General features: G+C 38.8%; 1 protein-coding gene and 1 long non-coding RNA gene across 3 annotated transcripts; one reads left to right on the top strand and one right to left on the bottom strand.

The window, feature by feature from the left end:
- Positions 1-1,225: 1,225 nt before the first annotated feature.
- Positions 1,226-3,972, top strand: LOC122995892. The gene is made up of 3 exons (XR_006406863.1): positions 1,226-1,458; positions 2,130-2,933; positions 3,393-3,972. It is a non-coding gene; the product is annotated as an uncharacterized LOC122995892 (long non-coding RNA).
- Positions 3,973-9,474: 5,502 nt separating this feature from the next.
- On the bottom strand, positions 9,475-24,461 carry LOC122996022 (vascular endothelial zinc finger 1-like). 2 transcript variants are annotated; one of them, XM_044371541.1, is made up of 5 exons: positions 24,357-24,461; positions 16,675-17,420; positions 12,563-12,632; positions 12,279-12,441; positions 9,475-11,981 (listed from the first exon to the last, which is right to left on the bottom strand). In XM_044371541.1, exons 1-5 carry the CDS (start codon positions 24,387-24,389, stop codon positions 11,620-11,622), a joined length of 1,374 nt encoding a protein of 457 aa, XP_044227476.1. In that variant the 5' UTR covers positions 24,390-24,461; the 3' UTR covers positions 9,475-11,619. The 2 variants fall into 2 exon arrangements, with proteins under 2 accessions (XP_044227476.1, XP_044227477.1); XM_044371542.1 differs by having other exon boundaries at positions 9,475-11,978.
- Between the last annotated feature and the right edge of the window lie 2,076 nt (positions 24,462-26,537).

Here is a 26,537-nt window from a genome sequence, read left to right as displayed (position 1 = left end):
GAAAAAACAGAACCTTGTCCACAGCAGACATTAGGAACCACTGGCATTATAATCTTTATGAGGGGAGCCTGAGTGTAGATAAAACTAGAGAAAACTCAAATGGCACAAACAGAGAAATGTGTACAGACAGCACCATCTGCTGGACAAATTTGTACCCTAAAATAAACTATCAAGTCATTCAGTCACATATTCAGTCTTCAAGACCTTCTTTACTGAGATGGTTTCCATTTTTTATCGGTGGAAATTCAGGAATTTCCTAGATCTGTCTGCCGTTATCTGGAAACAAGACAGATCACGAACATCAGCCCCAGCCAGCTTCTCTGTCCAGTTCCAACTCAGTGAGCATGCACACAGCTCAACAGGTTCAGTGGTTTGACCAGTGAGCAACCTGCAAGAAACTTGGAATGTGGTATGACTGTTTGTGCCAGATGTGACGGGAACAGCTGCCCTGGGGGGATTTTCACACACCATATGTTTAAAATTGACAAAGAATAGTATGATTAACAGTCAGAGGAAATTCTACGGGTGAAAACAAATTGTCACTTGAGAGTGATCAGAGAAGAATGAGCAGACTTATTCAAGCTAAAAGTAAGCATGAGCACAGTGCAACAGCTGTTGTAGTGTCAATGTTCAGCCTGTGTTGCAGTTAGTTTCTCGGCCTGAACTCTTCCCATTCTGACCCTGCACTGTTTTTGCTTTGAGCTAAACAGCACTGAGGTGGTTTAATGTCTTTCTAATTGTATTTAAAACTATTAATGGATTATGGCCGCTTGCCTAGAGATACTCTGGTACCGTACACCCATTTACAAGGCACTTGGATGTCTAATATTACTGACCTACATACAAATCACTCACAACCTGGAAAAAATGGATGTAATGGTATAGCATTCAAATGCTAGTAGTATGATCCAACCAACATACAAAATCATCTTTATTTAAGATAAAAACAAACTAGTGGTCTACATTATGACAACCATTTCACACAGCATATTTTAATGCTAGCTATATCAATATAATTCTGACCACTAGGGGGCAGAAGAACTCCAAGACAACACACAACTTGGACATTATATCGTGTAACGTTAGCTTTAATGGCTAACATGTTAGCCAACAGTTGCGTACTTACATTTCCAGCAGCCATGGCGCAACATTATCGCCCCACTTGGTGTCATGTTCACCAGGCAAATAGGACCTAATTTTAACTCTAGTTTGAAAATATCTAATTCCTTAGTTTATTAGATTTGACTAGTTTGACTTTCTTCACCAGCTAACCAGTTGCTTACTTTGCCTATCTGCCGTTTGGTGCTGGGCAGTTAGCGTACATTGGATTATTTGAGCTTTTTTCAGCCACCTGCTGCTGCTGGAAATGAAGGTTGATGAGAACGTCGGTGACACTCAAATTAACAGTGAATATGTGGCTGTAAATCAAAAACCAATGAGCTAAAAGAGGATAAAAAGGTCAGTAATGTTGCAGGATTGGGTGAATATTCATTATGGATTCCCATTACTAGCAGCCAGCCAGTTTCATATTAGGGGAATTTAAATCGGTGTTTATATAAAATATGAATTATTGGAGCTTTAAGCTTTGAGAGTGGTTTCCTTAAATAGTCACTGGTGTTCATTCACTCAACTGTGATATGAAAGTCAGTTTGGTCAAAATCGAAACCTTAACCTAATTTGAATTTGAATTGTCGCATTCAAGGATGCTTTGACATCTGAGTTGTGTTGCAAATAAGAGGCAAATTCACAAATTTGACTGAAACCAACATGCAGGCTGAAAACTTTAAAGAGGTACAACACTCAAGTTGACTTTGAATTAAAGGACCAGTGTGTAGGATTTAGTGGCCTCTAGCAGTGAGGTTGCAGATTGCAACCAACTGAATCCCCCTACCCCTCCCCTTCCAAGCATGTAGGAGAACCTATGGTGGCCATGAAACTTGTGTAAAAAAACGATAGTCTTTGGTTTGTCCATCCTGGATTATGGTAGAAACATGGCGGTGCAGGCTCTGTGGAAGAGCACCCACCCCCTCTGTAGATACAAAGGGCAGTGAAATAACTAAAAAATACTTTAGAATTGTTCCAGATAGGTTTATTCATGTTCATGGAGCCGTGTGTGTGATCATTTACAGGAGCTTTTGACACCAGGTGACAAAACAGGAGTAAGTATCGATTTTCTACATGTTTATGCTTGTTGAACAGGTGGTTTGATAAAATACATATTGGCTTTTCACTCGCAAAGATTTCCCTGCACTTACAGTAATGAGTGTAGTTGTCTTCATCTCCAGTAAAACATTATCCTACACTTCACCTGGTTCACTGTCAGCAAAGACTCTGCCATCCGCACACTCCGCAAGCTCTCTTAATCAAAATTATGGAAACCCATTCCCACCAGTAAAGGAAAAAAAAAACGATGAAAAATTCTCATGTTAAATCAAAATTTTGAGTTAAAAAGTCTAAATTATAAGATGCTTTCACAGTCAAAGTAGCAGCTCATTGGTGTGAGTTCTCCTATTCAATTTGACACAGAAATGGATTGTGAGTACATGGAGGACTACTTTAAACATGGTTTTACAACAGATGAAATACTTCATTTGCTTGCTGATTCACATGGGATTGTACCATGCAAAGGCATTGAAAAGATTTTAAGCAAGGAGCAGCTCTGGTGCAGAAAGAATATAACCGATGTGGCTGAGGTGTTAACCTTCACTGGACAGCAACTGGAAACATCTGGTCAGTGTCATGGTTACAGATGGATGCACCAAAAAAGACCTTTGGTGCAAGTACTGGAAACCAGCTGATTGAATGATGATGATTGATCTTGCAAAGTGAGTGTGCCCAGTTTTAGACCTATCTGACAAACTGAGACAAGATGGCTACTTCCAGACAACTTCTTGGACTCCTTGATCCAGTTTTGCTTCCTTCAAATAATAAAGGTAATTGACATATTATGAGATAAATAGTTGCTCAATAATATTTTTAAGAGCCACAAATGACCATGTGTAAAAAAGCTATTGTCTGTGTTCTGTGCAGAGAATTGTTTCTGGGTGGCAAAAACAAAAATGTGGTTTGAGGTATAGAGAGTAGCTCTGTATCAAAGTAAGTAAGTAGGCTTCATTTAAGAATTGTCCTGTGTAATAAATTGCATCACATAATGTTGTTAAAGCCCTTTTCTTCCACCATATTTTGATAGCTGTGAAAATGTATTGCAACATTAGTTGCACTGCAGCAAATTACATTTTGCAGGTATTGATATTACTGTGCCATGTTACGACCAGAAGACAAATCTCCCAAATGAAACAAACTATGGGTCAGGACTACTTGACTAAGGCAGTCATCACTAATGCCCAATATTTTTGTACACTCTATCTGACTGAATGTTATTTGCCTTCTAGGAAGAACATAGTCAGGATGCATTGACTTGGAACAACCACATAGTCCGTCAAGTCCACAACTCATGATCGATCACCTCATGAATATCCCTCCATATTGCATGCAGTCCCTCACCTGTATGGAGGCAGAGATTGTTTGCACCATGTGGACCTGGGGCTGATTCAAGTCTGCTTTGAAGAGTGTGTGTTCAATGACTTCCCATGTGATGAAGATGTGTTCCATATCTGCGTGGACCTAATGTCAGAGTATACTCTTAAATTAACAAATGATGTGTTTGAAACAGTTAACCTGTATATCAAACTCAGAAAGCTGCTTAACAGTGAACTAGATCTAGATCATTAACTTTACTGGGCCTATGTCACATTTTGTTTTTGTTTTCTCTTTCATTCCAGAACAAATTGAAACTTACATACTGATTGTAATTGTCAAAATTATAATATATGTTTTAACCTGTGATGAGTGCAAATATAATTGTAGCTATTTTAGACACATCAAAGATGTACCAAATATTTTTAGTTCCTTCTAACAAAATATATGTACACACAAAGTAATTTGTTGTCCATACGTTGACTATTTGTAAGAACTGAGTAAAAATACAAAATCCAGTGAAATGCAATGGTAGCCTTATGTGCAATGGTACCCTGACTGGCAACTCCAAGTAACAACCACATGTGTGAGCAAAAGGTCTTCTCTGAAATCCCTGAACTTGTGTGAAGCTGACAGTGTTGCTCTTTCCTATGAACAAGTCTGATCCAGTGCAAAATCTGAGGAAAAAGAAGAGGTGCTGACTCTCTATGGTATGCCCTTACAACTTTAGCAATTGATCTCATGATCTTTCGTGTGATGTTGGTTGTAGCTCTTGATAGACTGCTGCAATCCCTTTCAGCTCTGATCTAACAGGTGCGAGCGTGTTGCTCAGTTCAGTTCAGTTTTGGTGAGCAAGCTCCCTCAAGATTTGCTCAGTGTTATCTGGTATTGAAAGCCTCCAGCAGTTGTGAATATCCATGATTTCCAACAATTTTTCTTGGTCAACACCTTCAAAATCTGAACGACAAGATTCAAAAATCACTCGCTCAGACTCTGACACATATTTGCTCCAGAAATACAGGTGCAAGTTTTAAAGGAAGGTATTTCTCTTTTTGCCAGCCAAATGCGATTATTCAGCCTACACTTTTCCACTCTTGTTTACCAAAATCGTGATGTAGGTATGGCACTTTGAAGCCATTTCCCATAGTGCACTGCTCAAAAAGTCACTCCAAAATTCTGACAGTGCATCCCCCAAAACACATCCATCATCCACATCCTTTTCAAGCTTTCCATCTGGATGAATAATTTCAAAGTAAATCCTCCATGATACTTTCCTCAGTAAACACTTGAATAAGATCTGTCCATGATGATGAAGAAGAAGGTCATTTTCTCCACTCTTTCTCTCTGATTGGCTTGTTGCTGCCACATATCCATGGAAGGAGGCAAGGGTGATTCATGAGACTGTTCCTGAAAGAGAGGCAAGGTGTCATCAAGACCGCAGTACTCCATCCCAGAGATGCTTTCTGTGTGGAAAGTTACAATGCCACTATCCTCTAAAGCATCCACAAGGTAATGTTTCATGTTCTGGCAAACTAGAGGCACCAGTTGAGTAGCCTGTGGTATAAAGAAGGGAAATACTCTTACTGCTTGCATTTGCAAATACTGTCCCGCTTCCAACATTGATGACATTTGAAGTATATATTTCCACGGCATCTGTTGCAGAGAAGTGTCTGGAGAGTGTCGATAGATATCAGGTTTATCATGTGTCTTTTCACCTTCTCATGCAGTTGCATCACTTTTCTCCTCCTCCGGATTTATGTCACTGGCCATGTCTCTCTTTTTGGTTGTTAAACAGAAATGTAAGAGAGATAACTTTGTCTTTTCATACAGTTCCCTTACTGTTATACTATCATTTTCCTCTCTGCATTTTTTCCAGGTGGAAAAAGTGCAGACTGGAAAATGCAGACTTTTCAATGAAGTTCTATTTTTCACCGTCCTTCGGGACACTCTCTTTTCTAGCTCTCCCACCCTTTTTAGTGCGCACCTGCACAAATTTCCCTTCTCTGAAATGCGTCCATCCGAACTCAGTTTTTCTCAGATTCTTCTGAGCATTTTTTGGAGGGGGTTGATGCTTTCTCTCAAACACATGATCAACTTTGTTTCTTGAGAACTTTCCTCTAAGTTGCTCAAAGGTCTTTGACTTGCAACTGCTGGGTTCTTTCTCTTTCTGTCTGCGGTATCCAAAAACAGCCAGTCAATCACCATAAGATGGCAGGTGCTCTCTTAGCCGGTCATCTGTCATGAGGTGTATGACACTGGAATCAATCTAAAATATTTCATGAATTCTTAGGTCAAGTGCATTAAATTATAACAATGAACAACCTGCATATACAGCACCAGATATTATTTACACAGCTCCTCGTAACTTTGGGTTTTTTAATGTTCATGTGTGATTTGTCAAAACTAAGCATTTCTTACATTAACTACCGTCTCCTGTTCCACTCGCTGTATGTCTTCCTCAGGCACATGCTGTGACCTTAACTAGTCACTTAGCTCATCCGTCTTGTAACAGTTCAAACAAGACTAGGTCAAAACCTAGTAAATGGCTGGATCAATGTATGAAATTGCAGCCACTTTTGAGTAAAAAAAAAGTTAAATGCAGTTGCAAGAACAATAATTTCCTTTCATATCTTGGGATGTTTGTTTTGGAAGAGAACTTATTTTACTTCTAATTATAACTATTCTAATTATCTGTTAACTCTCCCTCCTCTTTCATCTGTTTCACTCTATATTGAGTGTTTTGTCAGAGTGACTGTTATTTGAGGTGCTTTAACTGTGCATTCTCCCTCATGCCTCTATGCACCTTTTTTCTGCCTCTTTCCCGGTTGATGATCATGGAGGCTGTGGTGGAAATTGTAAATGAAAGTTATGATAGCATTTTGGGTGCAAATTCAGGAGGCTTATCTCTGCCTGGTCACCACAGTTACAGTCAAATCAAACACACCTGCAGAGCAGCTGCCCCACACTAAACTGATATAACAGCTTCTGAGTCATGTTTTACCCGCAAGACTCGTGTTTTAATGCTGTTGTTCATCGTTTGTGATGTGAAAATGTCAAAGAAATAAAAAGCTTGCATCATGGTATTAGTTCAGTTAAAAAATCCAAATGCAAAGCGGAGTGTCTCTCCTGCCTGTTGCTGACATCGCTGCCAGCCGGAGAGTCGATCACACTGGACGGTAGAAGAGGAGACAGTAGAAATTCTGTTATGTGTCTGTTTAAACAGGAGTTTAGCTTACTGCACTGCATTTAACTCCAGAGCTGAGAGCATCAGAGCTCGGAGCCGGAAACGTGGTCACTCTGTGTTGCTCTGCTGTCCTCTGCTTCCATCATCTTGCGCTGATTCATTTTGAAAGAGCAACGGCCAGTGGGGAAACTCCAACACTCAGCCGGCTGACCAATGGTGTAACTTCCTCACTCACTCACTCACTCACTCACTCACTCACTCACTCACTCACTCACGGACAACCATGGTTTTAAGGCTGGTCCGTGGCTGGTCCAACCATAAACATCTGCACCTCTGTTGAATAAAATCAAAGCTTAAATGTGACCTTAAATAAATGAAATCAATACAATTGATTTTTACAAAATCTGATGGTATTCGAGCATCTTCAAACTTTTCTCTTTTTACTATGCTTTAAATACTTATTATATTTTATTTTTCATTTAAAATTTAAAATAAGTTTCTTCGTTTTCTGATTTTCTAAAGCTGCTCATTGATATTATCACAAATTCAAAACTTTAAAGTGGGTAAGGGGGCATAATCACTCCGTTTGATCTTATTGCGAGGCAGCTTATGACAACATTGGATGATCTAGTACCTGTAGTGATTATAGTCTATAACAACATGTTTGGCTGGATATTGAATCAATTATCAATAAAATACAGAAGCCTAGAGTAACCACAATGCTATTTTTTGTAAAAAAAAAAAAAAAAAAAAAAGAAAACCAATGGTTAAATATGTCATGTGCACATTTATATACTTAATGCTCTGGATTTATTTCAGAACTATGTAGCAAAAAGACATTTGTACATAAGGGTTATTATTTGACCCAGCTTAAATTAATATTTTATGGTACAATTAGCTATTATACTGACTTCATTGTATGTTGATTCATCTCAACACTAAACATGTTATTACATGCAAACAACTTATAGTTGACTATTTTTACTTCAGATATTTTGGGTTGTTATAACATTCCCATTAGGCTTTTCCCTCTTTCATGCACATAAGTGACCTACTAGCTTTACTTTTGTTGTGAGTAAAAACTGAACCTGGTAACTGAGACAAACACTCAGTGATGGAAACAGAGCATTTAATTCTTCAGTATAGTATTTTGTTTTATTGCTACCTTGATACTAACATGGTGATATAAGCAATAAAACGAGAATGAAATGGCAACAATTAACTATTATGTGTAATTTTTGTGTTATATTTAATTTGAGCCACTGCTAAATAAATTACTGTCTGTGTAACCAAGTATTTCAGTCACATTGTATATTTTAATGAGGCACCAAGATATTTTTCTAAACACCTCTGGATTACCAGAGATCAGATAGCGTTGTGGCCTGATACAGCGTGAATGACTTCATAATGACTTACTATGAGGATATTTTTATTGTAAAGGCTAAGTTTTCATCTTATTTTTTTCTTTTACTGGTAGAAATGGGTTTCGATACAAACCTGACCATCTGCTCCTTCTGTACCAAAGTATTATTGAACCCATCCTTTTGTACTGCATCACCTGTTTATTTCACCTCACTCACCCTCACCAGTAGAAACAAGCTCCTGAAAATCACTAACATACCTTCTAAAATAATTGACCTCCCGACTCGCAACCAGCCAGCCTTTATTGACACTGCCACCACTCGCAGAGCACTGACCTTAGCACCCGACCCTGCCACCCCCTCACCCAAGCTCCACCCTCCTCCCCTCTGGCCGCAGATACAAACAACCACTCTGCAAAAAAAACACGCTTTGGGAGGAATTTTGTGCCCTCAACAATCACTGCCTTAAATAGCCTGGGCACATTGTAACAGACTTGTGTTGTTGTTGTTGTGATGCTCTTGTTTGCTTATATACTGTTTTGAGTGTTTGATTGTGTACAGACTGTGAAAGCAAATTTCCTCTATAGAGGACAATAAAGAATTAATCTGAATTAATCTGCGGCCTCTCTGCTCAATGTGTGTGTGTGTGTAAGACTTAAGTCACTTTCAGTGACAAACACCAGACTAAAGACCAGTTGATGGGGACAACTTGTGCAACTAGGGACAAAAGCCGTGTCCCCATTGGTAAAATGCTGATTTTTGGGTGAGTGGTTAAGGTCAGGGTTCGGTTTAGGCACATGGTGGTTGTGGTTAGGTTAAAGTTTTCCAGGAAATGAATGTAAGTCAGTGTAATGAGCTGAGCCTTGCCCTTGGTCCAACACCTACACAGGGAGCAGAGGAGAGGCTGCAGCAATGACACCAATTCCCATTCGCTCACCACTAGCTCCAGTAAGCTGCTTGAAGCGGAGAAAGTGCGTTCATTGTGACCATCATGTACAATGTGAAATGTGTTTGAGGCTTCATGTTTCCACATCACACTTGTCTAAGTTCAATATTGGACCAGGATTGGCTCCAAGTTGTGATGTGATGTCACAAATCATGCTTGTAGGTCCGCACCTTAAAATCAGACTTTGAACAGAATCTTTCCACTTTCAGCAGATGAATGTGAAAACAGCCTTCTAGTGTTAAACTCTGCACAGTGACGCTCAAAACATCCAACTAGGAACAAGAAGAAAAACACATTTTTGAGTGGAGGGAGACTTTAAGGTATTGTGTGAACACCTGCCGAGGCTGGTATTTGATGGCAACTGTTCATAAACAGAAGAAAAAGTTTCTACTCTACACACTGGAAATGCTCTACCAAAAAGATACCGTAAATAGCAGTAACACATGATCCTATGTTTTCGCAGTTTGCGGTGCTTTCTTAACACTGAATATTACTTGATACATAAACACATTTGATAGTTTTCTTTTATTTAGACAACCCAAATAAAAGGCACATAACATTGCGCATGTTTAAGTAATAATTTGACAAACATACATTTTAAAAAAATGTAGGAATGTTTGACCTTTCTGCTAATCAGAAAGCCTAGCCTCTCATATATACAAAATTACCATTGTTAATGTTCTAATACAAAAGATTTATAAAAAAGGTTATTTTATCTTTCACATCTATTGTAACTACCATATCCTTGGAACTAAAATAGTTTTGTACAAAGATATACATTCAACTGCTTTCACAAGGGTCCTGGAATTTCCAATTCATATTTTTTTTCCTTAAAAATAAAGAGATGTTCAATTCCACGAGAAATGTTCAGTTCATCACATTATTATTATCGTATCAAATTTGGCAAACAGGCTATCATAGTGTATCTACGTAAATGCATAAGAACAAAAAAAACAAAAAAAAAAGCTACACTAATATTTTGTTTAAAACAAAAATTGGGAAAATGACAAACATGCATATTGCATTGTTCAGTATAAACTGAATCAACTCAAAGAGCTGCAACACGGTTGAGATAACATGGCATTCATTAAAAAAAAGCTCTGTTCAACAGCTACAGTGTTTGGGATCATGCAACGTCAATCTCGTCCCATTATTTAATGGTTACAAACTTGCATTTTAGCAAACTTGTCCAGTTCTCAGCCACATCAGTTAGCAGCCTGAGACTGAACTGGACTTAAAAGGAAATGTAAAAACGTATAGTATGTATGCCATTGTACAGTAAATTATTATTTAAATGGACGGCTACGTTTAAAATCAATTCTTGGACTTCTTGTCCCTGATGGAAGTCTTGTCAACTCTTAAAACCACAATGCCAAATCATTCAGGAAATCTAAAAAGGAAGATGGAGAAGTCAAGCATTAAGATACATGGTAGATATACTCAATTTAAAAAGGAGCCAAGTTCGTGAGTAATGGGCTTTTGTGTGTGTTTCCTGAGTGAAGGGTCCTTAGTATCGTCTTGGGGCAATCACAGATAAGTGATTAAAAAAAAAAAAACAAAACAGTGTACAGAAGAGTCAGACAAAACAAATCAGTCACCATGATGATGACATGAACAGCCTGAAAAAGCTTCACTACAAGGCCAGGCCTTTTCCGTGTTCAGCCACTAGATGGCCTCAAGTGTAGGCTGGCTAACCGAAACACTCGAGACTCCAATTTGATCTTTGATAATACTGCTGTTCACCTGTATGTAGGATATGCTTTCAGTGCAAGACTCGTTCCATTCTGCCTTCATGGAAAAAAAATGAACACTACCAATAGGCAAATAATAACAAACCTTTGAGATTCCATACAAATAGAAAACAAAGTACAAATATTTCATAGTCGAGAGGACAGTGTCGACTTGAATGACAAAAGCAAAAAATTAAAATGCTGACATGAAAATACATTACTATGTCAACTGTACAAGTTAGTCACTGTACCTCAAGAGCATACCTACTATCTGAGAAGATAAAGAAAAGCTATAGCACTGTGAAAAAATATTCTTCAATGCAAATGGAAGCTGCTGTCCCTTTTACTAGACTCATTTCCTATAACATTAAATAGTGATTAGCAGGCTATAGTTAAAAAAAAACAAAACAAAAAAAAAACAACATACAAAGTAACACCCAGAGGCTTTGGGAGAAAACGTGTAAAACGTCAAAAAGAGCAATTTATAGTTATTGCTTCAGTCTATTTCTTGTCTCCCGTTTACAAAAGCACATGTGGGTTTTTCCTAGGGAGTCCTCAAGGGTGCTTGAGGAATCGTCTCCTCTCATTTGTCATGATACAAATCACAGTTTCATCATTCTAATTGACTACACTAAGTCTTACGGTTGTCCTGATTTCAACTTAAGTCCTACTCGATTTCTACTCAAGTGTCCTGCATCTCATGTCAGTCACTTAACATTAGTTGGGACGCAGCTGTGACTTGGGGGAGCGCCTACCAGCCGCACAGCTCGTGTAAATACAGTATTCACTTCGAGGTTTGATGAAGTAAAGAGTTCAGGGATAGAAAGAGCTGGGCTCGAGGTGCAAATAATGAGGACCGGAGTCTCTTGTTTCACTTCATTTTCCCTTACTTTCTGGCCAGTTCAACGCTCTCTCTCCTCTTTACCAGGGTGGGGAAGAAGGCAAGACTTGGGACAGGAAAGGCATGCTATCCACTGGCCTCATGGCGATGTTGAGCGGACCGGCTATATTCATTGACATGGGGGTCGTTATTGCGACTGGGTGGGCGATATTCATGGGTGCCGTGGCGGGGATGTTGACAGAGGCGATGTTGATGGGCCCGGTGATGGTGACTGGGTGCTGGAGGCTGACTGGGGATGTGATGTTGACCGTGTTGGTGCTAATGTTCATTTGTGCGGCTATGGTGACGGCATTGTTGGAGTTGACCCGGTTCATCGCCGTGGTGATGGGGGCCGAAATGGTCACAGGTGTAGCCGAGGCAGAATTGCAGACTTCGTTACCTTCTGGGAAAAACACAAGGAAGAGTTTTCAGTTTTTGTTCTGCAGCAACTCAAATTAGTTGTTCATTGGTAGGAGATGGAAAGATGTTTTCAAGTCAAGAAACTGGCATTTTGTTAAAAAAAATAAATATGTAAATAAAGAGAGAGAGAGAAGAATTCAAAAATGTCTGTAAAGCTAAGATCAAGGAGCAAGAAACTTACAGACAAGATCTTGGTTAGGGGTATTGGCATGATATGATAAATTCTGACTGCACACTTGTGATGATAGCAGTATGTGTTTGGCTGACAGATGTGAATTACCTTTGTTACAGGAGTTAAAGTTGGTCTGTCCATGAGTCTTCAAATGGCTGGTGATGTAGGCCGCACTGAGCATCTTCCCACAGATGCTACAGGTGACCTTGCCTTCATGCCTGATCATGTGGGAACGGAGTCTGTCTTTGGTGGCAAAAGCAGAGGTACAGGCCTGCAGCCGCACAAGCAGACAGGGTCAAAGGTCAGTGGAGTACAGCAACAACAACAACAACAACGGTCTTAACAATCCTGATAATCACAATAATTAGATGGAGACTGACAATGAGGCTTACCGTTACTTGACATTTGAACGGCCTTTCTGAGGAATGCACATGCTTCACATGACAGCTCAAGTGGTCTGGCCTAGAGGAGAAAAAAAAACCCCCACAACATTTAATCTTTGTACAGTGATACAGTGAGCTCTATGAGTTTTAGGTGAGTTATGCAGTATGGTGTTTTGATTCTGTACTCTCATTATTCACACGTGAAGCCCAGACTCTCCATTTGACTGCGTTTCACTTGTAGCAAACTTACAAGAAAAGAGCTAGTAAAGAGTGATATGCCAATTTTGATAATTATATTAAATTAAGTGATTTGAATTTTAAAAAGTGATTTGATTTAACAGAAAACCACTACATATTCTCAAAACACAGACAGTGCTACTGTATGACAAATAGTATGTTGTCTGATACAGATGTCTAATTATTGTGATAACAAGTTAAATAATCTGTTTCTTAGGGTATTTACATTAGTTTTACATTTACTTTACTTGTGATTTAATGATAGTAGGACAATGGTAAAATATTTTACTAAAAAATAATTGTAAAATATACATAGAATTAAAATAAAAGAATTACATACTGACATAGAAGCGCATAAAGCCTATATGTAAAGCCTAATGTAGGACTAAACATTACTAGTGCAGTGTTTGCGTAAGCATACTGATGTGGTCTATTAGCTTTGATAATGAGGGGATGGGCACTAAAAAAAAATCCCTTAAACTTCAGTCAACGGCGGTTAATTCTCCATGATCAATCGTGCGTGAATTAGTTTGACCTAGTTTCAAAAACGCACCACACTGAGATGGTCAATTTTTTTTTTACATTTTACACTTGTTTTCTCCGAGTGAATCAACAGTTTAGCTTTACAACTACAAAACTAATTATTTTCCTTCATCCTTGACAATGCTGACAGAAATATGAAGAGAATGTTAAGAGAATTTCCAGTTTCCCGCTAAAATACTATACTGAATCTCTCTTGGAGGATTAAGAGAATATGTAGGCCATAAAATTAATTCAACTTCATTAATGCCATAGAGGGATTGAATTATTGTATTTCTGAATACAGTCAACAAACTGTGAGAAAGTATTAAATGCATGTTTAAAAAAAATATGTGGATCAGTCTTTGACCAACAATGGTCCTGAATAAGCTTCAAGACTATAGACTATAAAAAACAAACAATGTTGTCTACATTAAATAGTTCTCACTGAACTAAAGCACTTGGCTAGTTCTTGTACGAATTTATATTTTTACATAAATCTGAAAAAAACCCCAGTTCAAACACTTGTGGGATCCTTATATGTTGTGTGTACAAAATCTTTGTGGTGTATTTTTCTGTTAAGCTATTAAAACTACAAAGTAAAACTAACAAACATGGATGACTACATATTCAACAGTGTTTATCTACTGTATGATTTACAGAGTATACTGCATATCATTGCAAGAAAACTGCTCTTTGCCTCTTGACCTTTACAGTGAAACTCCAACATTAACAAATTCTACTTGGCACTGATCCTCCTCTGTCAGCTTGTTAGTTCTAGTGAAGCTGTGAGCTGAATCATGTTAGAAGTGCCATAATGGAGTGAGTAAGGGCTAAAGCGTTGGCAGCTGCTCCCAAACCGGAAAGTTTCATGCTGCTGGATTTTTTTTTTTTTTAATACAAATGAGGGAGTCAAGTGGAATCTTCTCAGTGGTGCCATGAACCGGAATCTGGTTTTTTCTTTTTCTTTTTTTGTCCGACTGACGAGGAGAGCAGACTCCAGACAGTGCCTGCCTACAGATCTGGCTGAGTGGCAGTGACTCAGTGCCCTGTTATTCAGTCCCCATTCTCACTTTCCAGTATGCTGATGAATCCCTACCCCACGTCACTGTGTTGGAGGCATGCCTGAAACTGCCCAACACAGCACAGTGCTAATGTTACAGCTTGGCTAGGGTATAGCACAAAAACTCTTCAGGTGTTATCAATATTCTCTGCTCACTCCATGCTGATTTACATACACAGCATGTTTCATAGATCCAGCTCATTAAAATATAGTGAAATAGTTTTTTGTGTTGATAAATCTACATATGAGGCCATCATGAGACCTTCTTGAACTAAAATATTTATTCACTACATAGTAAATGTGTTGACCTGAACATTACCCCATGGTTCACTGAATTCCCAGGGGAAAGAGACGCTGTGACAAGCTGGCGGGAACCGCGAAGTGACAAGTGACGCCTCCCCCTCCTTTGATACTCTACTACCACTGGTGCTCTCCCATGTGCGACTGTTTTAACATGTGGTTGAAATGGCGTGGGGGGTGGGGGGGTTGAGGTGAGGTGGGGGGTCAATACAAGTATGAATCTAAACTGCTTAGCACAACTATAAATAAGAAAACACAGCCACTGGGTTGCTACATGGACAGAAGATGGCCATGAATAACTCAAACACCACAGGCTGAATCATTCACACACACAAATCATGGGCTGCTATACAAGCAGTATGGTAGCAGTTCAGTGTACTTTTGGTAAAGTGAAAAAATGTACCACCTGGGAATTGCATTCTTTGTATTCAATGCCAAAAAAATGATGTAATGAATGATGGAATGCATAAAAGATGGTCATTTTAAAGCACATAAGGTTACACTACACTCTAACAAGCAAGTCCTTTCTTTTTACTTGAAACACAGACAGGACCATTTTTTTTGGACAAACAAGCAAGTAGTCAAAATACATGTTTGTTGGTATGATTCTTAAGAATTTGTTGATCATATTATTTGGAAATTCCATGCAGACAAGTCAAGACTTTTCTTTGACCCTGGAATGCAACCATCAGAGGGTGAAATTACTTTCTGTCTCCACTCCCATAAGAATAAATTAGATCTCAGAAGCATACTTCCTGTTTACAATAGCCTCGTTACATGTTGTTGCTTGTTGATTGAAAGCATATGAATAATCTAGCACAGTTGTAAAAGCAACCTTTTTTGCATTTGCCCCAATTTTCTCAACAATTTAGCATTTGCTATTGCCACTGTGAGCAGTCCCTGTTGCTGCTGATCCTATTAGTCACCAAACACTTCCTCAGACACTCATACAGACGGGTTTCAGACAAGTTTCACTGGGTTAGTAAAGGCCTAGACATCCTCATTTAAGACACAGCAAACCAGTGGCTAGTGCAGTGACGTGGCCATGAAAGCTAGCTGTACTCCCATTGGTAAGCCTGAAGCAGGTTTGCAAAATTAGCTGGATAATTGCAGTGAGTAAAACCTTAAACAGCTACTTCACTTTAATTCTACATATTTGAGGGGTTGGATAGTTTTAAGAACTATTTACTGTCATGAAAGTGGAAATTTAGGAGACTTCAGTCCACTTCAAATGGCTTTAATGGTTGCTAAGACTTGCTAGGACTTGCAAAAGTGTCGATTAGTCGATCAGTTGATTGGCAGAGAATTAATCGGCCACAATTCTGATAATTGATTATCAATTTCAGTAATTTTTCCAAGAAAAAAATGGCAAAAATTCACAGGTTGGACTGTTGGCTGGACAAAACAAGACATTTGAATATGTCATCTTGGACTTTGGGAACTTGTGATGGCCATTTTTAAAAATAATTTATAAAGCAAATTATGAATCGAGAAAATAATCAGCTGATTCATCAAAATGAAAATAATTGTTAGTTTTAGCCCTAAAAGTATGGATCAAAATTGTGTACCAACAGCTTTTTTTACCATTGTGCCTTTGGGTCTAAGAGGGAACACAACAACAAATTCCACCACCTCAAGAGCTATAACAGGAATATACAAAGACATTTGAAACGGGTAATGTTATCTCCCCCTGAAATCTGTTGCCAGCACTTAACAACCATCCACTGCTCAGGGTCTGACAGTCTGGCTCTGTATGGCAGGTCTTTCTGGCAGCATAAAGAAATAATAACTGTACATGACAGATACTTAAGGGAATCATTTCACCTTTTCCCCACATATACTGATAGTTAAGACAGCTACTGAATAAGTACGTTTACATTATGGTGGAAAAAAGTTTATATATTTAAAAGAAATACCACTTATTTCACTTGACCATCACTTACAATATTATAAAGCTGTTTAACCGTAATTGGGATATTCTTTCCAAAAACGTGAACCTTACCTGGAAAAGCCTTTCCCACACACGGAACACACATAGGGCTTGTGGACTCCTCCGTCATGAGAGCGAACATGGTAGGTCATTCGGTCCTTCCGTTTAAAGCGTTGCTGGCAGATGGGGCACTCAAAAGGCTTTTCATCTGAATGGGAGAGCTTGTGGCGATTCAGATGGTAGACATCACGAAAGGCCTTGCCACACATCTCGCACCCGTGGTTTTTCTTGACAGGTTTGGCGGGTTTCTTGGTGACATTTTGTTGCGGTATACTGCCCATTGCGGATGATGTCATGATACTTGAGGAAACGGAGGTGGTTGCGGTGGAGAGGATGCCTGCTACTGTGGAAATGTAGGAAGGGTTGCCGTTGTTGTCTCGTGGCATGGTAGAAATCATGGGAACCATGGTGGGGGCCGTCTGGGCAGTCTTCTTTGGCCGTGACACCATCTTGATACCGGTGTGGCTGGACTCATGGCGTCGCAGGTGGTAGCTGTCGCGGAAAGCCTTGTTGCAGTAGCCACAGACGAAAGGTGTTTTGCCTTTGTGTTCCTTCTTTATCACAGGCATCGGTGGCCGTGCGCCTCCTCCACTGGCCACATTGTCTTTGAGGAGATCCAAAGCACTGGATGGGGGTTTCTGATCTATTTGGATGGGAAGGATAGGCTTCTGGTCAATTTGTTCAGCTCCTGCGTTAAGAAGAGGCAGCAGGCTGTTCTGGGCCACCTGGTGCTGGTGGTGGAGGGCTTCATTGGCCTGCTGATGAATCAAACATAAACACAGAGATTAATGTTTGGCTGAGACGAGATGAATTCCAGACATGTAAACACTAATTGACTGACTGTTTAGTTGACTACAACAGCGAAAGATGATGAAACAAAATTGTGCACATTAATGTCTATTCTACATTGTATATAAAATATACACATCAATGTTGGGGATTGCAGTTTGAAAACAGTACAAACTCTACATAAGGATTACCACAGTAAGTGTTAATGACAGCTGTACAACCACTGGAATTTTGTTTGGAGTCAACTTTGTACCCCGTTTGACAAGTGCATGAGAGCAACAAGGGTTACTAAGACGTTACAGAATACGAAATGGACAAAAACAAATTGGATCTGTTATTAATGAGGTTGACACAGCATGACATTAATGCTAAAGAATCCAAATATACTAGATGAAAAATGATCCCATCATTTTGGTGCTGATTCATCATGTGACTGCAAAGCAAGCATACCAAATTAGAGGCATAGCAGAGTCTGGTTTAACTGCCAAGAAGGCTCTGAACAGCTGAGCCTGTTCCTGAGCTCTGTAGCTGCAGAGCTCAGGAGATACGGTGAAGTGGAATTGTGGGTCAGTAAAAAGGAGTGAAGTGCACTACAGAAAAATACAGGTCACCAAACTAGACAAAACAGCATGGATTAAAGTGGCACAGCGGCTTACTGGGTATGTGGCCTCTCCCACACTGTAGTCTTGGAGTTTTGTAACTGCAAACCACTCCTGACTACTGCCACAACACAAATAAGGTGAAGTGGCTGGGTGCTACTAGCAATAGCAGCAACCAGTTAAGTAGGGTTTCCCTCATTTAAGTAATCGAACCTCCCAGCTGAGGTGGTCAGACACAATTTGCATCCCTTGCTACAGACATGACACAAAACAAGATCAATTTTTCCAAGAGACTCTGCTAAAATAATCAGGCAGCTACAGCTAAAAGTGATTCAGTGCATTTTGCTTGGGAATGTCTTGCACTGACGAGGAAGGTTAATGACAGTTGAGCAATTGGAAAAGGTTTGTCCCTTCCAAACAAGTCTAAAGCAGTCGTCAAATAGTTTTATTTTAAAGCTGAGTCACAGGAATGAAATGCTGCTGAAAATCACGTAGCAGACAATAGTTTCTGCAATGTTGACCTAGGGACTATCCTGCCTACATCCATCAAAAATTAACAGAAGTAGACACAGTGTTGCAAACCAACCATCAGCAGGGACAGATGTTAACAGTAATTCATTCATTTCTTTTCACTTAGATTCCTCTATGATACAGGCTATACTTGTCATAAGAAAAACAATTTACTTTACTACTTCTGTTAAAGCTGCTAGAGATAACTCTGCTGTCATCTCTCTGATAAAGCCAGCATTTTTTTCATATCATACCTAAACATAAAAATTGTATCACGGTTAATGCTGTTCTCTCGGTAAACGGACACAGTCAAGACGACTGTGTTGTCAACTACCAGCAAGAAAGGCCAAGGTGAAATGCTTGACCTTTCCCTTTGAGGTTCAATCATCCATCGAAGAAGGCCAGCCAAGAAAGGAGTTGCAAAAGACGAGGCAGGGGATAGAAAAGAAAAATGAACCACACAATGTCCTCCTTATGTCATCTAGCCTATTGTGAAAGACACAAATCTGAGCAGTGATGCACTCGGGCCTCAGCAGGGGAGCTTTGTATGCTCATCTTCATTGATTTGGCTCATCTATTCATGAGACAGGGACATTGTTTATCCACACCCCACTCAGCTAAACTAGCCGTCATTCCCTCATACGCAATGGGACCTGGGAACTCATAGAGAATGCCACCAAGCCCACCCATCCATTTGTCTAAGCACCTGCTCACACTTGCCACCTTCCAGGATTAGTCATCATCATGCCAATGCTAACTCGTCCACTGGCACACCAGGGGAGGGTGGGGAGGGGGGTTGTGTGGGGGGGGGGGATACCAGCCGGGAACCCTCTTTGTGAAGCTTGTGAACAGCAGACATAGCCACTGCAGACAGCCTGGCCCCTATACAGAGGTGCAGGGTCTGTAAGCTGCTGTGCCTTCATGCAGCTCTGACCATTTTGACACAAATGCGCTCTGACAACTGGGGCTGCTCCCTCATAAATAACATCAAAATGGAGGGAGTGTCCTGATGGCTCCACGGGCTACTGTTAGACTTGAATTGATCTCATGGTTTGAGTCAGATTATGCACTGTCTTTCCTCAATCTTTTGTGTCACACTCTACAGCTGCTTGTCGTCATCCCAGTTTTTACTGAACAAACAAAAAAAATATTAATTGATAACATAACAACTGAAGGAATATGGGGAGATCATACTGCGGGAAACAAAACTCAAAACATATTATTTTGTTTTTCTCATACATGTTTTCACTAAGTTTATCAGTTTGTTCTAAGCTGTTCTACAAATTGTTTACAAGTTCCGAAATTCTTGGCTGCTGGTCAGTTTGCTGAGTTGACATAGCACAGAACATTACTTTTGTAATGTTTGCAATCCTTCTGGATTTTTTTTCATAGCTTGTAAAGCTATGCAAATTCTGCAGGGATTTGATGCCTTGTTTGTTGATGCTATAAGTTGCAAACAGGGACATTTCAGTTTTGCTAGGAGTGAGCAAAATGTTTTTTTAAGGGATGTTTTAAATATGAATTCCTTCACCTGGTCTTGGACTGCATCATATGTGGAGGATGATAGCCATTTCTAGGCTTCTCACCATGTCACCCTTTTCCCAGAAACACTGAAATCAATGAGCCAAAACCTCAAAAAAAAGTGAAAGGAATTTAATACAACATCCCATAGCAAACATTCTTGTCAGGAACAGGGAATAGATACAAACAGCTGAGATGTACTGCTGTTTAAAATCTGTGAAACATATTTTACTTGGGAGCACAAAGAGCTCTCTTGATGCAAGGAAATAGCAAACACTTCTTAAATTACTTGCTTGTTCTATTCATTCAGGAATATTGTTTGTTGGTTTAGAGCCTGGACAGAAAGCAATAAAACTCACTTTCCACCCTGCAATAATCAGAGTGACAGGGCAATAATGAAAAACTGGATACTCAAACTTAAAATCAGTCATGTTGAGCAAGCAAAGAACTTTTTAACTGTTACCTAAAATATTCCCCTTTTGCCTGTATTACCACTGCAGTTAAAAACGCACGTAATGATAAGAACACATGGTGAGTGGTCTTTGTAACAGTGATGCAAAACACCGTTTGAATCTGAAACATAATTTGTATCTGTGCTATGCAGTAATATTCACTGATAGTCCACTGTTATCATCTTTTGTTTGCTCAAAGTTAGTTTACTAAAATTTTCAAAAAGGTGATTGTTAAAAACATGTACCTAAAAACTTATGGAGCAGTACATGATATGACACATTAAATATTTCTTACTGACGCTATTTACTATTTCACAAGGTGTGTTCTTACTTTTGTGCCATCGATTTATCATAGAATTTAATTGAATTACCTCTGCTCAACTCTTATTAGACTGCCTTGTTTTACTGCCTACTAAGGCTACTGACAGGCGTGTTGATGTTGAGTCTTGAAAGAAGCCTGTGCTTTTCTATTATGGCACTATGTTTACTGCTGATGTTTGAAGCTACATTCATTTATATATTTATTTACACAGTGAATCCAATTACTATGTGTAAAACAAAAAAGGTTGCCTGTTGTGACCAAACCTGTTTCATGCAAAACAAGCTGTAATAAAACACCACTGTACACCTAGCAAGCAAAGACTAAGGCTTGTTTTTAGGAGTTATTAGAGAACAAACCAGAGATGCAATGAGAGTGAATACTGGACTTACATTTGTCATGTGGCTTGAGACACGACTATGAATAATGTTTTAGTAGGTAACTGTTTGCTAACATGTTAGCCATAACAACTTTATAAGCCTATGTTGTGTTGGCAATGCATCTTTCAGCTTGACTTAATGTGTTTCTGCCTCTCATTGCAAAAAAAAAAAAAAAAATCAAATTAAATGTCACTGCAATGTGAGTGTGAATATCCAAATGTAATTGTGTGTAAGAGGATTAACATCAACAAATCAAATTTGGCTTCCAAATTCAAGGTACATCACAAACAGCTGTTTTTAAACCACGTCTTGCAGTGGATGTTTCCACTGAAGCCAATAGATGAGTCAATCTTTCAGACATTGAACATTTTCCGCACAGTGTGGCCACCTGTTGAACGTCATTTTCTTAAAGAACTTGTAGATTTACCAAAGTATTTGGAATGAATGGATGCCTAACACTTTTCATATATTTTTTTTGTTATTATAATGTAGTGTTTTTCTTGAGTAGCTACCACAGTTTCGAGATAAAGCCAGAATGGAGTTTCAGGCACAGAAGGGTTATGATATGACTTTCTGTGGCTCTCACTTTTGGGCCCTCTTAACCATGGTCCTTCCTGTTACTTTACATTAGTGGTGTATCACTGTACAAGTCAAACTGACACCGTATATATCTTATTGCAAGAAAATACTACTAATACTAGGACATTTGATATACTGCAAATTTGTAAAAAAAAAAAAAAAAAAAAAAAAGGAGGGAGATACAGCTGTATTGATGGCAATACCCAAGCTAAGTTACACAATATGGATAATTCAAAACACCTGAATAATATATAACAGTATAGTGAGATTGTGTGTCAATGCAATACCTATAGGTAATAGGTAACATGGCAAAGAGCTTTAAATCTAAAAATGGTGCGAGGCATGTGGCAGTAATGCTCTTCTTACATCAGGTGCCTTCATAACAGCACACAGGTTTACACAAGATTGACAAAGTAACAGCGTGAGGTACATAATACATGCAGGGCTTCTGGCTAGACGCCAGATACTGCAAAACAACCACACCGCCCATCTGCCTTTTTCATCAGGGAGACGTAGTGCTCAAAGATGTGACTAAGTGGTTGGTCTCTAACAGCAGAGCAAAATGTTACAAATGCCACAAACAAGATGACGTACATCAAAGGATGTGATACATAACGTAACTTTTTTTTTTTTTTTTAAAAACACTGCACTATTTATATTCTTCCCAGCTCTTACTTGCCTAAAACTAAGCAGGGCTAGTGATAGCAATGCCTGATAATTAATGTTAGCTTTTCAAGACCCATAACCACTTATTTTTGGAAGCTTCTTAAATGAGAAACATTAAAAGTCCTCTAACATGTTTGTTGGTTTAAGCTTCTCTGTAGCAATTCTACCAACTCCTCCTCCTTTAGACTGCTTCTCCAGTAAACTGGTAATGATGGCACACACCTTCAGGTTATTTAACTTTCCTCCATGCCTCATCACCGCCTTACTCCATCACAGTGCTTCCTCTACGCACCAGTTTTACACATTCTCATTAACGTGTTTACTTGATTAGTTTATCAATACAGTAGATGGCAAGTGATAAAAGTAAACATGTCATGTTTGTCTTATTATTTGCTGATAATGGCAATGAAGTCAAAGATCATATAGTCACTCATACCAGGTTGCATGAAAATAATAAACTTGCTTTACAGCCAGCAACTCTGTCAAACATTTGATGCTGTTTTTCTAAAGATAAGAACGTTTATTTTGTGAATGGTACTGAATTGCTGCAAAGTTCATTGAAGAAGTTCTTCAATGAAGAGTTCATCACACCCACCAAACGATACTTGGGCATAATTCAAGGATAATACACACATAATCCTTTTCAAGATTTGGGATTACATTTGAGACAGCAAATTAGCAATATATTTCTATTGACGAGTTATATTTTGATTAAAACTCACAAAGTGATTGCGTTAAAATAAAAAATAAAAATCCGCAGCAACACATTTAATCATCAGAAATATCGCCTCCCCATGAAGACTCGTTTTTTTTTTTTTTTTTTTTACATTTTTCATGTGCACACCAGGCTTGATTCTTTTAGGCTAAGTAAGGCCAGGAGGAGAAAACATTTCATTCATTTCATTGAACAATAGCCTTCCATGTTAGCACCCAGTGAAAACCATTAAACCGTGGCGGATATCACTCTCAACAGCAGCACTCACTTTCAGGCTGAAAATGAATTTGTTAATTGCGTCATGTCGTTGCTAATTTCAAATCTGCCTTTCTTCGTTGCTAGTGTTAGCTGATGTTGTGTGCATAGTTTGAATTCCTTTCCACGGCGGTCACCAGAATTAAATAGCCAGTTAATAAACAAGAGAGCTACAGCGCTCGTTATCAAGTCATGTAACGTTAGTTTTGCAAGGTCATCACGACAGCCTCGCCCAAATGAAGCTAAATTAGTCGGCGGGTGCGATGAAGGCAGACTAAACACCGTTAGCTAACTTGGCTAGTAACTGTCGAACCGGCTGAGGCAAGCGGAAAGTTCACCGCCGTTAGGTTATCAGCTACTGAGATTTACCAAACACACACTTATCCAACGTTTACCAAAATTACCCACTTTAAAACCCCAATTATATGTCGTATTATCCCCGTTACAGTGATAATCGTCGCCGGCGTTACATCTCATTATCCGACGGCGTCTGATCAAAGGGAAAAAAACAGGTCTGTCTCGATTGTAACGGTGCAGCGGCGTCTCCAGGCTTTACTTCAAATCATCCCGCATGTTTTGCTGGCTTCGACCTGGCAAATAAAACTTAGGAATATCACAAACGCTTCCGATTTATTCAACACAGTTCATCTAAGTAGTCGTGCCACACGAAAAAACAAGCCACATTTTTCAAACACTCGTTGAGGAGAATTGATTTTTTTGTTCTAGCGTCATTCCCAAAGCCTCACAGCTGGAAGCCTGGATTGATATATACCATTGTTTTTGCTTGGTTACTTGATCTTGGCATTACTCGTTTAAAAACTGGTTTTACCGCAAAGATATTAAGTGCTTCCATTGTTTAAGGGCTGTTTCACGAGCTACCCCAGTTTCCCTCCTAAACAGTCAACTTACTTGAAAAAGAAACGTACTCCAGCTCGGCTCCATTTCCACACTTAGTAATTCTGTAGGAAACCTACAACAAAGCAACCAAACATGGCTGAAACAACTTCCGGTAACCTCAAGGGTTGTACCACTTTACACATTATACAGGTGGGGTTACAGATAGTGTGTTAAACATTAATTCGTGTAATTGTTTATGTGGCTTATAAAAATATATGGATAAATAAAGACGGCCAACTTGATAATATTTTCTGAATCAGTTTTGCGAGAGGTCCTCTGAATTGTTCAATTCCTAAACACACAACTAAAGTTATGTAGCTGGATTTCTAAACACCCCCATGTATGAGTTTCCGCTCGTTCTGTGAGGGGCATTTGGTATAGTCGACTACTGTCGCATGTGGCTGCGATGTGATTGTGTGCAATTACACTCCATTTGTTTTTAGAAGAAAATTTGAAATTTGAAAGCGGTTAATTGTGCATAAAAACGTTTTGCCCTCTTTTCTTTTCCCCTTCGAGACGTGTTTCATTTTAAAAGGTGCTGGAAGTAACCAACGTGCATAACAATTTATTTCATTCATGGGATATGGGGATGAATGAAAACGACAGAGCCTATAAAATGCACGTATTGCCTACAGTGAACTGAAATAACATACATTCAATCTCATCTTTGACGGCGAATACACCACATATATTCAGTAACCTAAGATAATAAAATGTATCTATTTTCTCGTCATGTCCGGCTACTGCAACTCTAATTCTCGCAGGATATGAAAGGATATTTGTGCATTTACCACATTTGATTTTACTGAGATGACGAATAAGCATTTTTTGTCAGGTGACATTTAAGATCTAAGGAAGAATACATTTTCTAATGTTGTTAATGAGCTTTTTTATTAAGATTATTGTAACAAAACATGTAAGAAATGTTCAATTCAACCACTTAAAAATGGGAATTGACACTTTTTTGAGTATCTCGACCATATACAAAACATGAGTTAATGTAGACTTTAAGTGAATTCATCTCAGGACCAAATGCAGTTTTGTCTTTTACTGTGTGTATATCATTCATTATCCAACTGTTGACTTCATACTAATGATTAACTGACATGTAGGGGACTCTTACAGTAATAACTGATATGATCACAATGGAAATGAATCATAGCTGCCTTGGGATTATTCTGTTGTTTTCCCACCTGTCTCAAATATATTTCACACACTGGACTTAAGTTTAGTCACTTGGTGATATATATTACAATACACTCCCCTTATCCTTTTCCTTTTTCTGTCTTTGCTGTAAAATATGTTAATAAACTACAAAATAATCCTTCCAATTCAGCTAATGATCAGCCGATGTGGATAGAGCAAGCAGTTTCAAGGCAGCAAAAGAGTGATGTTTAAAGCAAGTTACCTGGGTGTCACCAAAGCAACAGGCCTCAGATTGCTTGTCAGCACCAGACAATGTACACAAAACACACTGAGGCAACTAGCAGGCCAAACATTGTTAAATTTACATCACTAGAAGAGGACCACTGTATAGGTAAATAAAAGCAAAATAATATTCCAGTGACAATATTCAGGTGTTGTAAGTTATAGAATCATAATAATAATATCATATGAGTTAGCTAATCCAGCACAGTTAATACGGTGTCTCAGATGAAGTCTTTAAATCGAGTGACAAGTTTCCTCTAAAGCACATGCAGTCAGGGAAAAAACTAAGTTTGAATGAAATTCAGTCTGAGCACCACACTTAAGACTTATGGTAAGTAAGTAACACTCTTAGGTGAATGAGAAACACTTTTTCGGAAAGTGAGAAAAGCAATGGTGAAAGTGTTAAATGTTATGAGTAAGATTTCAGAAAAGTGAAAAGGTGGCGGCAATTCTTAAAAATTCTGACTCAGAAATTAGTCAGACAATAAGTAGTTTCAGACCCATGACACAGACATAATGTGTTAATATGATAGTGATTAATTATGACTAAATGCCATTTTAAAGTTACACACTTAAGACCTTTCAGTTGCATTCTGCATTCACTCAGTTCATTCATGTAATTCTTGACATATGGAATAGTTAAATCTTATCTTTTATCATCAGGGATCATCTATATGAAAATTGATTACAGTGCTGTGTGGATTCTTTGCATTATGTTTTGAGGATCAGTAAAGTCACTTAGACCAAAGTATAAAAGTCTTCTGA

This window comes from Thunnus albacares, chromosome 13 (genome assembly GCF_914725855.1).
Source record: "Thunnus albacares chromosome 13, fThuAlb1.1, whole genome shotgun sequence".
Lineage (NCBI taxonomy): Eukaryota > Metazoa > Chordata > Actinopteri > Scombriformes > Scombridae > Thunnus > Thunnus albacares.
Note: the sequence above shows the minus strand (reverse complement) of the source record. Positions and strands in the feature narration are given on the sequence as shown.